Below are 15,928 nucleotides of genomic sequence, written 5' to 3'. Positions count from 1 at the left end.
AATATGATATTATTTTTTTTTAATATTCTTAAAATAGCCTTTTAAAATATAACATTAAATCATAAATTAAGTTAGTAGCATTAAAATATAATGTTAATAAATAAAATTGTTAATTCGAATAAAACATTACAATAATTTATACACAACACTATATTAAAGGAGGCAGAAAAAATTAAACTCATTATTTATAGTCATTCATTTATTGCTTATTTCATGTACAAAATTCAAACTAGCTAGATTAAAAATGGAATACATTTTTAAGCATTATTTTCAGTCCAATTATTTATAACACAAAAAAACTTAATTAATCTAAGACAATTTCTAATACATCAATACTCGGTACATTGTAAACACTGCAAGCCTTTTAATATGGTCCAAAGTTGTTTAGCAAATGATTGCCATAAAAATTAAATTGCTATTTTATTCTGTAAAATATATCATTTGTAAATGAAGGCACGTGTAATTTTAATATTCGTTTCCTTTATGTTCTGTTGTAGAATTAATCTAACGTCGGCTTAGAAATACAACTATACATAATATGAGGCTGCTAGAACCAGAGTGGCATAACTGCATTTTAATGATTTTTGACGTATCTGTATTTTCGTAATTTAAAAATATTGTATAGTCCGCATAAAACTGCTAGTCCGCTCTGAATATAGAAATGAATCGCGTCGCCATAGTAAATTGTATGACTAAACCTCCTTGCAACAACTTCAGAGCGTACTACCTATACACTTTTACTTTTCTCTATATTGTAAATCATGTTTTTGTAGTTAGGCTACTCTGGTTCTAACAGCTTCATATATAGTTTTTTTTTAATCATTAATTTTTTTATGCCTGTAAGCATATCTAAGTTTTTTTTAACCTTCAAGCTAGCCTAGCGCAATTAGCTAATAACAATTGACATCTTTAATTAAACAAACTCCCCTACGTAATCATATATTTTGTAACATGCGGTCTGGGGTATGAATCCGATCAGCCTCTGGCCTATATTAAAGCCACTGCTTTATTAGGAACATAGGTAAAAATAACGTCTGTATAATTGTATTATGAGTAATAATTATTTATCAAATATTTCCCTCGGAAAAGTTGTCAACGGCTCTGAAATACATAGTTACTATAAACTATTCAACTCGGCACAATTTAACTACCTACTAATTCAGAAATTCAATAACAACCATTTTCTTCAAAACCTTCAAATTAATTTTAAAATGTTTTACTGATAAATAACTTATTAGCAGCATTTAAATAGTTAATTTCGACATCACTATTTCTGTGTCTATTTATGGGTTGACGCTATTATTATCATAATTGTAAATCGTTTCTATTGTTGCAATCACTAGTGCCTTTAAGGGACATATCGCGACATAGTGTAAACTCCAACATTTACTATTTACTATTGTGTTGTCAATTACAGTCGATAATAATTATTAATATTTATTAGTCAAGAACTAGTTCTACAAGTTGTACTATTGAATATTATCTGATTAATAAACCCAGAAATAGTGCTACCGATTGTATAAGAATCACAATAAAATCACAATAAAAAGAGAAATAATGAAACGAAAGAAAGTAAATAGAAATTAACACTACGCTTTAATTAATTGAAAAATAAAACACGTCAAGAAATAAAAAAAAAATCGTGAAAATAATCAATTGTCTAGAGTCGAACTGTATAATTTCTGCGTCCATCTGTCCATTCATGACAATACGTTTATTGATACATTTTTTTTGAAAACCATCTAAATTATAAATTATTCCTTTAAAAAGAAATTAAAGCAAAACAATTAACTTTTGAAATAAATTTATTTGCTAGCGAAATTGCAATATTTTATAATTTCAATATTTTAAAATAATTTTAAATAAATTATCATAAATCTTCAAAGATTGTATTCTTGCATTTATTTACATTTGCGACCACATTTAATTTTTAAATTTGTAATGCGTACTCGCGATCTGCAAAATTCCCTGTGACCACAATTTATGCTACGTAAATAAAAAAAATGAAAGCCGCGTATCGTGTGTACCCAATATATATTAAAATATCGCAATTCTGCTATAATATCCACTTGGCAATCCGACATATTCTCTTTAACTAAATCTGGAAAAAGACGCATTTTGATTAAAATCAAATGGACACAGATATTATTCAGTCGGATAGATACTACGTCTACAATAGCAACAGCAGACTTAACTTTTTGCTAATGTTGGTTAGCAGCGGCGGCGGCGGCGGCGGCGGCGGCGGTGACGGCGGCGACCGTGGCGTTGGTGATGGGCGGCAGCGGCACCAGCAGGTCGCCCAGGCGGCCCGCCTCGCGGATCCCCGAGAGGAACGCCCCGTGCACCGTGGCCGGGTAGTTGCGCATTGTGTGCTCGCCTGGTGATGAAAGTTGCTTTTTCAGTTGAAATTAATTATATCAGTACCTTTGGTATAAGTTTTTACGTCTTACAAAAATGACTGTTTTTGTATTTGTTTACGTATTTCCCATGCATTTCCAATCAGCACCCTTAGCGGACTGTATCAGAACTGATTGGAAATGTATGGTAAATACGTAAACAAATACAAAAACAGTCATTATTGTAAAAAAGGTAAAAACTCATACTAAAGTACAGCTTTCTGAACTAGAAGTGTGTCCGCGCGTAGTGATCACGGCACTAGAAGTGGTCTGTTATGTTTGGAAACAATCCATTTAAAAATAAGTACTACTTATAGAATAGGTAATCTTATTTTTTTTTGTTTAAATAGAAAAGTGATGCACCAATCAAGGGTAAGACAAGAACATTTTAATAGTTCCAATATCACGAAAAGATTAGTAAGCTCTGCCTTACATAAAAATAGGCTTACAACCGTTGTCAATCTATATATATTTTTTATATAATATAAGGAGTAGCAGACGAGCATGCAGTCCACCTGATGGTAAGTAGCTACTGCCGCCCATGGACATCTGTAATCAACCCCAGATAGGATTAGGTATTCCTACCTGAGGTCGGCCACAGATGCGCCACTACCCCTGAGGACAAAGCTGGAACGCCTCGGAAAAGTATGTCTCTTTTACCACACCCTTCAAAACGGAACACAACAGCGCCTAACACTGCTGTCATTAGGCAGAAATAGGTGTGGCGTTGGTGCCGCCGGAGTCGAACTTCAAAGTGTTTTACCACCTTGAAATACATATCTATCTTACTTTTACTTATCATAAAGATTGAAATTCAACCATTTCTGTTAGTCAATCAAAAATCAAACTTGAATAGGCAACACATTGGATGGATTAATTATATTAGTACTAAATTAGCCCTAAAGGGTAGATATATGTGTGCCTAATTAGCTGTAATTGTATTTAGGGTCAATTACACACATGTCTATGACCTGCAATGACCAGTTAAGTGCTTCAATTAATGTGCATGACATAATTACAACACGCGAGACGTCGAAGAGTTGATTCAAAATGTGTGACATGCCTAAAATATAATGGATGAGTGTTCGTGTTAATCAAGTATTCGATATCAAATCAAAATCATTTTATTAAAAGTACAATCTTTACAGAATAAATTTTGAACTTCGAAGAGTTCATTGAAAATGTGTAACAGGGCTAATTAGGGGATTATTGTGTGTATTAATAAATTATTTGTTATCAAATCAAATCAAAATCATTTCATTAAAAGTGGGTACAATCATTACAGAACAAATTTTGGAAGTCAATATAATCTATCAACACTTCGCAAGTTATGTCGTTACGCAGAAGATAATGCGAAAGAAACTACATTACATACACCTTTAAAAATAATATGTTTTTTTTACATTATTCAACAGCAAATTAGCATGTAGTCCACTCGGTCATGATTGAGAGTATATATATACACAAAATATGCTACGACTAAGTTGGTCTGCCTCGGACAAATCTAAGCTAATGGAACATGTGGAGCTGGAGCTACTTCAGGCCAAACAGTTTTATGTATCAAATAACCGCTTGTTCCATAATAACAACTCTCTTCGAATCGAGATCCTTAGTCTAATAAAATACCATACGCCCTATGAATATAATACCCAGTTAGCACCGCAGGTTACGCGGCGATAACACGCAATCCCATTGGTTTCCTGTTATCCTTTCCGTAACATCAATATGAATGTCTTATAACCAGCTTATACCCAGTAACCGCTCCTCGGGCGCGTATTAATTTTATTGGGGATAGAATAACCAACGAACTTCCTTGAACGTTATTTACGGAATAATAAAAAAACTTCGAAGGTAGACGACGCGTGAGGCGTTGTGGTCACCATGCCGGTATGCTTTACTGAGTTCCGGATTTGAACCTAAATATAAATTGGGAATTTTAACTTTTATTATGGGTCTGGTTACTTGTGTAATCCGCTTTGAATATGTTAAAAGCACCTATTACTTAATACAAGGGCCAAAAAAATCCTTGGGTTTTTATGCATATAAAAGGCGTTTATTAATTTAGGTATTGTAATGTTGATGTCAGACTAAAAGGCGTATAACTTCGACCCAAAAATGCCTCCATCACCTTTGTTCCCTACAAAAGAAACCACTCATATTTTTTCCCAAACGAACAAAACAAAGTATAATTCAAAAGAAATCAAAAACAAAATAATTAATAATTTAATTTTGAACTCACCAGCAAAGAAGAGTCTGTTGTCACCGGCTTCATCAGGCACTGGAGCTGCCAGCAAGTCGTAATCGGTGCCAGAGGAGCCAACGGCTACGAAACTGTAAGAACCGCGGGCGAAAGGATCTGCACGCCATCTATGACAAACAATTATTATTTCTGACAACGGTTGGGCTAAGTTGAAAGTTATTAAACTAACAGAGAGAAAATATTATAATGAACATAAATGTTAATAAGGCATAATATCATATTTTCAGATAATAGGTCGGGAGTTAGTATAGACGATTTCATATATTGATGTGTATCGTATATATTTGCGGTCGGTTACAGATGTCCATTGACCGTTATAGATTAGAGCTGCATGATATTATGATATTTGTTAGTAAAATATATTAGAAGAAATTTATTTAATAAACATCAACCGTAAATATATACCGTATATATACGTACCCAAAGAGAAGGAAACATTTATTTTTGAGGACGTCTTGTATTAACATTAATAAAGTAAAGAAAACTCGCAAATAGGTCAAGCGTTGCGTTGCCCAAAAATATTACTCAGGTAAGTTAGCAGGTAGTTTAATCAATTTAACCAAAATTATTTGTAGCAATAGCACATAAATAAATTATATAATTTATAAGAGAATTGTATTATTATATTACTTGCGACGTAACGAACCTACGACAACAAGATTCCATCAAAAATCTTTTATCTATCCGATCCAGTCTGAAAATAGACACACAAAGGTATGGTCCGAACAACAATATTAGCACACAATCGCACACGCATATATGAACATTGGTCCTGTTTGATCCACGCAACGGACCTATTTGAATCAGACGGGACTTCACTGTGTTGCCAGATACCTACAGTAATAAAGAGGAAAAAATATATATTTCATGATTTTCACATATATCAGGTATCTGTTTATTGGCTAATTACCAGTTCAATGATAAAACAACTGATATCATTTTTTTAGTATACATAAAATAACATGAACATTACAGTTTGTGTATAGAATGTACCGAATTTGCCGGCGAAATCAATTTTGCTGTTTTTCTAAAATTATTCCACTGACGGATACTAATTAAAGACGGGACTACTTTAAATTAGAAATATTTGAAAGAATATTACATTAATGAAATTATAACAGTCTGTAATCTATAGAAGTTTCCATAGTCAATCGCTATGTGGATGCAATTAGAATGATAAGCCTCCCATAGCTGGCAGAAGTAATATTTACTGTTTACAATTAGATACTAATTCTCAGGGAAATTCATTAAAATTTAAGATTTCGGATACTACGTGTTTGCAGTTTACAGTCTAGCCACTTCACATCAAGTAAGATTTCTTAAAAGTGGAGTATCAGAAATGCTTCCACATGAAATCGAACAGAACCAGCGAAGCGAACGAACACACAGAAGCCGCGAACCGCTTTACATAACAACTGCCTACAACGTTGTTAACGCTGACGTCGCGTCAACATGCGCCCACGCATTAGCGTCGTCCACCAACTAACAACATACGATTATAATGACGCAAGTGTCTTTACAATGTTATTGAACGAAATATACGCGAAATTCGCCATAACGAAGATAGGACGCTGCTACTAAGCTAGGATTTGCGCGTAGGTTATTTAGATTATGTCAAATAATCATTACAATGTGTTAATGTTAAAATAATTGTATAATATTAAATTCCATAAATTGACCAAAAATTGAAGTAACCTCATCATCATCATCATCAACCCATTACTGTCCCACTGCTGGGCACGGGTCACCTCTTATAATGAGAAGGATTAGGCCATAGTCCACTGCGCTGGCCAAGTACGTATTGGTAGACGTCACATAATTTTGGAGATTTTTTTTGTATAAATCTCTCAGGTATCCAGATTTCCTCGCGATGTTTTCCTTCACCGTTTAGCAAGTGTAAATTAGTTTCATATACGCACATAACTTTGAAAAATCAGAGGCCTGGGATTTGAATCTCGGACCCCTCGATCGAGAGGCCGAGTTTCTTAGCCACTAGGCTATCACTGCTTTTTTTGCAATTGAAGTAACCTAACCACACTTAATGCCCTAAATATTGCTCCATTAGTAAAATTACTGCATTATCATAAAGTACGGACAATCTCTTAAGATTACTGAAATATACTACTCGTATTATAGGAAATCAAACAAACAAATGAATACAAGTGTGTAATATGTGTAATACAACATATTTTTGTTTTATTCGATTAGTTTTCGCTGGCAGCCCGGAACTTTAATAAAAAATATTCTAGTTTGGTAGTCAACGTATTGCGTATTTTATATTTATTTTTATAGTTGAATGAATGTAACGATAGTAATAAAATAAAACTGCCTCTTTTGATATTATTCTCAAATCCGTTTACTGCTCTACATATTATAACAATACCAAATAAATAAATCACACTGAATACATGATTTTACTTCAGCAACACTGTTACAAAGTTTCAACGAAATGCATCACCACACAACGCGGTGTATTGTTAGTACTCGTAGTTACCCACGTGACGTGAGCTTGTGTCGTATTCGTAGCAACGTTCAATTATAATGACGTCTTTTGTTCGCAACTGTGCCGGTCGTTCAGGCTTTCAAGGCGGCATGCGTCGCTGTATAGCATCCTTGAATGTGTAAGGACCCACTCATCATAATGGCGGTTTTCACGTGCATAAATACGTAAACTTTTCGGTACAGTTGTGTTCGGAAAGTAGGACACTCGAAAACTGTGTCGGTAGTTCGAGCGATTACATGTTCCTAGGAAGCTTGCGCTGTGCCGTGAGATCCTTGAAAGCGCCTACACGTCGCATGTAATGGGGATTTTTCACGTGCATACGTAAATACGAATGCCTTCTGGCATAGGTTTAAGTGTTCGAAAGTGGAACACTGGGAAACTGTGTCGGTAGTTAAAAGTTATCGCTGGAGTTGATCAATACATATTTAATAGAACAGATTTAACTAACTATACCTTGTTGAGTTGCCTTTTTTTAAATCAGATTTTGTCATTTTATAGTAGGCATATCAACCTGTACTCTAAACATTTTTTTAAAGTTGTTTTTTGTGACTCCACTTTTATTCATTTCCTTAGATTATAATTTGAGTAACATTAATTGTGCATATCATTGAATCCAAGTGGAAAAAGCAAAAGGGAAAGGCTAACTGGACCTTAACTTAAACTGAGATTTATTCGACGAGATAATTCTTTATCTTACGGCTTTAATTAAAGAGGTATTTAATCAGTCGGCCAAAACTCAAAAGCCGAGTGGCATACCGTGTCGAATTATATAGATAAAATTAAACGATAATATTGTGGCAATGCATCACGGGTAAACACTTCCAATTTACTGCAGTACTGTTATACCTTTCTTGGATTGTGTGGCTTTATATATTCAGAAAGGTTAAGAATATTAATATTTTGTAACAACTTATTGGCCTGACATAGTTCGTTTTCATCCATGAGGAAGCATGAACTATATAAAAATGCTATTTTTATTTATACTTAGACATTATAGATTCACAAATAATGAAGATCGCTTGCTGTCCTACCTGAAGTCGATCATATACGAGTTACTACCCCTGAGGATCATTGCAATTAGTGTTAAATTTATAATATCCAGTCAAGTGCTAGACGAGCTCGGGTATAGAAAATGCAGTAGCGGTAAATTATAGCGACCACAGTTATACATACTGCTGAAATTTCAGGTTCTTAAGATAACCGTAGGTAATTGTCTAGGGACAGACTGAGAGATATCTTAACAATAGGGTCCTGTTTTTGCCCCTTATGTACAAAACCCAAAAAAGAATATAAGTCAGTCGCACACATATTATATTATGACGTTGAATATCGGCAACAGTGTATAACACTTAATATGAACTTAAATATCCGAGAAAAAATAAATAAATACTTACCTAAGTATGCTAATTGCTTATACCAGCCTTTCCGTACTAACATAATGGAAACACCTGATTTAATTCTCCTTTCAACATAAAGTAGCACAATAAACGAAAAAAAGCACACCTCCTAAGGGATTACGCAGACAAAACAGATAAATGGTATATCAAGCGAACAATAAAACTTTAATCGTTGATCACATTTTCATACAATTCCCCGCGTAGCCCGTAGCACCGCGCAAACAATGTTGCAAATCTGATAATTTGCTAGCCTTTGTTTCATTTGGAAGATCTTTTCCCAACATTCGTGTTTCTAAAACGAGCACAAAAGTGTATCGCTAATCTAGAGATACAATTATATTTACTACCCTATTATTACCATTTAGAGTAATAAAGTCGGAAACGTATTTGCTATGTAATAGATGGTAGTTATTTTATTTGTTGTCAACCCATTATTGTCCCTCTGCCGGACACGTTTCTCCCCTAAGAGGGAGAGGGGCTCGGGCCATAATCCACTGCACAGACTGCATTGGTAAAGTTCACACAACTTTGAGAACTTTTTTTTGAACACTCAGGTTCCCAATGTGAATTATAATTAATTCCTAATATGTACAATTATATGTAATGTAATGTTCATAAATACATACATATCTTTGAAAAATCAGATACATGAAATACGTGTCTAGAGTTTGAACCTCTGACATTATCTAAATATATACTCGTATAACTCAAAGGTGACTGACTGACATAGTGATTTATCAACGCACAGCCCAAACCAGTGGACGGATCGGGCTGAAATCGGGCGAAAATGAAGGTAGATATTATGACATAGGCATCCGCTAAGAAAGGATTTTGATCAATTCTACCCCCAAGGGGATAAAATAGGGGATGAAAGTAGTACTTCGTAACGCGAGCGAAGCCGCGGGCAAAAGCTCGTATCTTTATAAAAATGGGAAAGGTATTTTTAACTATGTATAACGTAGAGTAAAATAAGAAGAGTTCGGGTGAAGAGATAGAGTTCTGGTGTTACGTATCTACTGTCCATTCTAACAGCCTAAGCCTTGTTTCATCTAAAGCAAATTTTAATAGTGATTTGAGTAAATTTTCAACCCTAAACCATTAAGTTCCAGCCAGTGTGTTTGTAAAATTCACATACTAACCAAAAGAGCCAGCATATTTTTATAAAAAAAACCACAAATAATAAATCATAAAAATAACATTTCAATATTTCCTTTCCAAAAGCCAGTATAAATATAAAATGGTGTTATGAATAGGAACTAACTATAATATAAAAAAAAAGTTTTAATCTGCAGTACTTTAATCAATGAGCGGTTTCAACTGCCGTGACTTACTTATCGAACAACATTTTATTAGAAGTGAATTTTATATTTTTACACGAAGGCGTTGCGCATTGCAGTATTTTATTGGCCGATATTTTTATTGCGTAATTTTAAAATGCCGTTTTATATTTGGCTTTATAACAATTCTCTTTTAAAAACGGATTTGTGTATAATAAAAATTTAATTCATTTCTAGTAAATTTTATTTTGTGTAAAAAAAATATTGCTTTTATTACTCTTATTTACGAATAAAACAAATATAAATGTTTTTTTTTTTATGAAATAGAGTGTACTAAAAGGCCAACCTTTTAGTAGGCTTTTAGTTGCTTATCTTATATTGGTATAAGATAAACAACTCAAAGTAAGATAAATATTCTTATAACATAATATTAAAGTGGCAAACGAGCATGTAGTCCAATTGGTAAATAATCTCTACCGCCTGCGGACATTTACTGTCGTAACTAAGTTAATATAAAACAAAGATTCTATCTGAAGAAGATCAAAAACGTGTTGCTAAGAATTAAGATTAAGCTTTTTTATAATATAGGAATACCAAACGAGCGTGCAGACCACCTGATGGTAAGTGGATATTGCCGCCCATAGACATCTGTAATTAACCACAGATAAGATTAGATATTCCTACCTGAGGTCGGCCACAGATGCGCCCCTACCACTGTGGACTAAGCTGGAACGCCTCGGAAAAGTATGTCTCCCTTACCACTTACACAGCGGAGGTTAACCCTACTGTTATGAGGCAGAAATAGGCGTGGCGGTGGTGCTGCCGGAGTCGAACCACAAATGGTTCTACCACCTTCAACCTCGCAACGTAGTCGCAACGCAATTAGATAATTGAAACGCAAAAACTGCTACACACAAGAAATATATTTAGTTTGTATCTCCTCTCCTGAATCACACTGGTTCTTCCCACCTCTAATTCTGAGGAAATTCCGAACAAAACAGAAAACTCTTTTAAGTTTTTATCTTATATTACTACCACTTACCTAGTAACAACACACTCTTTAGGCTGAGGTACAGCCGCGTGGCCGAAGATGCTCTTCAGCACGGCGATGCACCTGCCCACGATGACGTCATCCGTCACGTTCTCCATCACCGCCGCCGCTTCGCCAGCAACCAACGCAAGAAGAACCGGCGCGCTGTACAGGTTCCAGAAGAGGAACAGCTCACCTGTGACCGGTTTATACTATTAGAACTATGATAAGAGTATAGTCAGGTTTTACAAAATTTGATTTTAAGGCAGTGCTATAAACTGATGAGAAAAATATCGAAAATAGACTTAAAAATATTAACAACATTCAACTTAATTAACAATTAATATAACATAAACTATTTTACACAAAAATACATAATGTAACACAATATTATAATCAATTTCCAATTTCTACTTTATTGAAGGGCTTGGGTCCTCTCGGAATGAGAAGGATAGGTTCACAGTCCACCGTAGCCAAATAAAAAGAATTGTGACACATATAGTAAACATCAATTGGTTAGACCTGGATGCTGAGTGTATTGGTATATAAGGATGTACAGTTGCAATATGTAAGAGGAGGTAGGGAGGTAGGGTCAAGCAACACAATTTAGAAAATGGCAAAACCTTATTTGCAAACGTAGGACCGTACCTACAATCGTCAAATTTATCCATCTTCTATACCTCTAAAGGGAATGTTTATTATAGAGCTTGTAAGCGACTGATATGGGCGACGAACAATGACAGAATTTATGTGTTTTTTAACATGTAAAACCCTAGCAACTGTGTTTTTAGGTTCCCCATTAAAGAACAAAATCATGAAGATATATAGATCGTTAGATGTAGATTTGACATTTTCTGGGTAAGAAATCGAATCCGGAAATCATCCTAAGGCCGGCATGATAACCACTTCGCCACAAAAAGGTAACAAATTTCTCGGAAGAGAGGTAATCTTAGTAAATACGTAAAATACAAGTTGAGATAAAACATTAGATAATCCATCCGACTAGTTAACACAAAACGCATTACCAACACTACGTACACATTGTTCCGATGTTCCCATCAGCCGATGTCTTAATAAAGTTAGCATCGCACAACAAAGAGCCAACTCAAGGAGGTGTACCAAAGCATAACGTAAAAAATAGCTCGTCTTGACTCGTTCCGGTGATTTATAGCCGAACCCTCCCCCTCGGGTACCTCAGTAGCGTTAAATTATTCAGCTTTTAATTCGTTATCACGTTGGCCACTGCCGTTTCTTCGTTTCACACTATTTGCCGACGTGTCTCATTGTGAATGTGTAAGAGAATGTATCAGAGCGGACTTTATCGTTAAGTAAGAACTCGTTAGATTAGAAGCGCTGCTCTAAATCTACTATGTTTTTATCCGATGAACAAAATATAATACAAATAAATATTTTTTTCTGAAAATTCAAAAAAATCCTACATTAAATATATATTTGTCAAAATAAAATAGTAATTTTTAATTTAGGATTAGCAGGCGAGCATGCCGTCCACTAAGTGGCTACTGCAGCCCACGGACATCTATAATCAATCCCAGATACGATTAGATTCCTACCTGAGGTCAGCTACAGATGCGTCGCTAGCCCTGAGAACTAAGCGGAAACGCCTCGCAAAAGTATGTCTCCCTTACCACACAAATCATAGAGGTCAATATATTTTTTTATAATAACAATTAAATGAATCAATTCGTAAATATTACACTTTATAGAAATTACTTATAACTCGCTCATCGCTCGTCTTTTGCGATGAAACCAGAACATTTGCAGGGGAAAATAATTTACGACTCATCCTTGCAACAGTGTAAAATCTACTTGTGGATGTGATTTGGTTAATTTAGAGGTCTGGAAGTGGCATTAAATATTGAAAGGAAAAGACCCGAGCACGAGGAATTTTAGGTTAACAAGTCGACATATCCGATTTGTGGTAGATTTGTTTGTTTGTATTGTTGCTCATTGATTCTTATCTATGAAAAACAAGTTTTATCTAGCTAGCAACAAATATGTTCCGCTGATATATTGTATTAATTTGAATTAATTATTGTTTTCTTTTTAGAGCTTTTATTTTTTACACGTTGTTATAAATCTAAATGGGGTGTCGGAAACCATTCAATGGGTATAGCGGCGGTGCCTTCCCGATCCATACTGGCTCTACCTTTTAAGTAACTACAATGGGTCAAAATTTTGTAACACAAAGTTTACCGATACTCAATTTAAAGAATTTCTCAATTGACTACTAACAGACACGGCACAGAATAAACCGACACACCGTTTTGCACACAGCGGAAACATAGATTCTAAGTGTTTGTGGTCACAAAAGTGGAGTTTTTCTATACCAACTTTTAATACCAAAGTTAACTCAGCCACAGCAAAGCACGGTCGGGTTTAGTTAGTAATAGAAAAAAAGCTTGTAAGAATATTTAATTCACCTCTGCTAGCAGTAGTCGTGCCGACGTGTCCAAAGAGGTTAGCGCTCGGATCCCAAAAAGTTCTCTCAAAGCAGAGCACAACTTTGTTTAAATTTCCGTAGCCCAAGCGCTTGATGGCTGCAATCTAAACAAAAAACACACTTTAAAAAATAAACATTAATCTAAATTGAGAACCTCCTCTTTTTTGAGGTCGGTTAATTACATTAGGGACATCACTGAAAGATTTTAATGTTTGACGGCTGACGTTTTATTGACTGACGACCCGAGTGGCGTAGCGGTCACGATTTCGGACGTGTGAGTCCTGGGTTCGAAACTCGGCTGAACGGAAATATTACTTATTTACTTTTAAAATCTTTTCGGGGTCTGGGTGTTTGTGATGTTGTAGTTGTTGCGTATTTAGAGACTTAAGAAGCAGTGAAAAAAACAACATCACTTACAACATCACATACTCCTTTTGATATATTGAAATGCAGATAGAAACTGTAATTGACTCGAAAATTATTTAAATATTTACTATTATAAATATAAATGTGTTTATAAATGTAAATACTTTATCACTTTACAGAATTTTAGGTACTGAAATGAAAGTAATCAAAATATTATTTTCTACCAAAAGCATAATTTTATAGTGCTTTGAATTTTCAACAGTCAAACTTTTCAATTAATATGGTGTCTCTAAAAGATTTGAAATAAGCTACGTCGACGTTATTAAATTTTATAGTGTAGTTTGAAATGTCAAGGCTTTCAAAGGAGTGCTGTAAAGAATATAGTAGTAGGGATAAATCATTTTCGCGATAAAACTGGAAACATTAAATTGTAGAAACTTTGTCCCTCGAGGCATTATTCGATCCTAACGCAATCGCCTTAAGAATCCTTAAATAAATTAAGTTTCGTACAAACCTTCCAATCGGGTAATGGCGGATCAAACTTGACAAAGTTCTGTTGATTCTGCCCGTTGTTCGCGACCGCCACTTTGAGAACCCCCAGAGGCAAAGTGCATAGCACGACGTCACCTGGAATATAAACTGAGTTTAGAAAATGACGCTTTGGTGATTTTTGGTCAGAGAAGTGGCGTTTTGAAACGATCTATCATTTAAAAAAGTGACGGTTGCATTCTAGCTAAAAAAACGAGGATTTAGACATTAGACAATTAATTGAACATTACGCTTTTTAGGTTTTCTCTCTTTCTCAAAAATGAGGATTTAATCATTTCACATAAAAATAGAATATTCAACTACGCCAACTTACAACAACTAACCTAATAAAACCTTAATTCCTTATTTTCATGTCAGCACAGCCGCCCATTCAACACCTGATTTCTAGATCAACGTTTAAACACATAGGATTAGCAAAAGTAGGATAATTGGACGCAGGGTAAAATATATGACGTTGGTACTATACCCTTAGTTTTTACATTTTTAAAAAACGACTGTTTTTGTATTTTTTTACGCATTTCCCATACATCTCTAATCAGTTCTGATACAATCCGCTGGGGGCGCTGATTGGAAATGTATGGGCAAATACGTAAACAAATACAAAAAGAGTCATTTTTCTAATCATACTAAGAGTACTGTAGTACTAGCTACGGAAAAATCACCACCACTCGCAAAATCTTTTCAAAGACGTAAACAAGCCGTATACACACTAATGGTGAACTCCACAGACGGTTGCAATTAGAGAACCTATTAATTTTCGACAGCTATTTGCAGCTAAAGTTACACAGCAGTAAAATAAAATAAAACAGAGGCAATCAGCGTGAAAGCCAAAGCCTAACCTTAACTGAAGCCTCGTTTCGCCCTCAATGGGCTAAATAAAGAGCTTTTTACGTTAATTGCCAACACGTGCACACTACGAGTATTTTCGACGGTGAATAAAAACAATTTTAGAGGTAATAAACTAGTTGGTACTTATAGTAAATTACGTAGATAAAGCCGTGTTTGTTTTAAAATCTAATCACACTAATAACATTCATAATATGTTAATATTGCAGACGGCCCAGAAACTACTGGAGTATATACCATTTAATTCTTTTTGTAAATAATAGTATGTATTTGCCTGTAAGTTTTCGTTCAGCGCTACCATGACCTCGTCTAAAATTCGTTGCTTTATCGTGACGCTCTTACTTATTTCTCAGAAGCAGCAACGTCTAAGTGATGGATTCAAATAATAACTCTAATATCGTTTTATAATTCGGGCATATAATCGAGTAAGCTTGATTGTTACCTACTTATATTATTATCAGACAAAAAAACGTTCTAGCAGCAAAGCTAACGCAATAGATATTTGTAATACATTCATTTATTTGTTCTACAACAGTTTATTGTCTTTATTTGAAATAGTTTGACTCGAGTAAGTTCACTTTATTTATTGATGTCAAAAAGTACAATTCAATTTTATCCTAACGAGGGTTGACGTCAGCCAGGCGGCCGGCCGTAAAACTACTCCCTAATGCAATATTAATTTAAGTAATCATATTACGTTAACCTCATACAATATGGCAAAAAAAATAACATAAGATTACACGAATATTATTTTAAAACCATACATTCCTCGCGGTTTGCTTGTACGACTAACGTGTTAATAGGAGTAATCGTGTAATGCTTGATAATGATTTTGTTATGCAA

At 34.6% G+C, this 15,928-nt stretch overlaps 1 protein-coding gene across 1 annotated transcript in view; it reads right to left on the bottom strand.

Moving 5' to 3' along the window:
• Positions 1–1,873: 1,873 nt before the first annotated feature.
• Su(var)3-3 (lysine-specific histone demethylase Su(var)3-3) overlaps positions 1,874–15,928 on the bottom strand; it is a 298,884-nt gene continuing 284,829 nt past the window's right edge. The window contains exons 12-16 of the mRNA XM_073076699.1: positions 14,205–14,317; positions 13,305–13,428; positions 10,876–11,059; positions 4,636–4,763; positions 1,874–2,377 (exon numbers count right to left, since the gene is read on the bottom strand). Coding sequence (XP_072932800.1) covers positions 2,202–2,377; positions 4,636–4,763; positions 10,876–11,059; positions 13,305–13,428; positions 14,205–14,317 — 725 coding nt within the window. The 3' untranslated portion in view covers positions 1,874–2,201. The remainder of the gene's footprint in view (positions 2,378–4,635; positions 4,764–10,875; positions 11,060–13,304; positions 13,429–14,204; positions 14,318–15,928) is intronic.

This window comes from Epargyreus clarus, unplaced genomic scaffold (genome assembly GCF_041222505.1).
Source record: "Epargyreus clarus isolate Ecla_fem2 unplaced genomic scaffold, WU_Ecla_fem_2.2 ptg000009l, whole genome shotgun sequence".
NCBI classification, from domain to species: domain Eukaryota; kingdom Metazoa; phylum Arthropoda; class Insecta; order Lepidoptera; family Hesperiidae; genus Epargyreus; species Epargyreus clarus.
The sequence above is the reverse complement of the archived record's forward strand: the minus strand, read 5'-3'. Positions and strand labels throughout refer to the sequence as shown.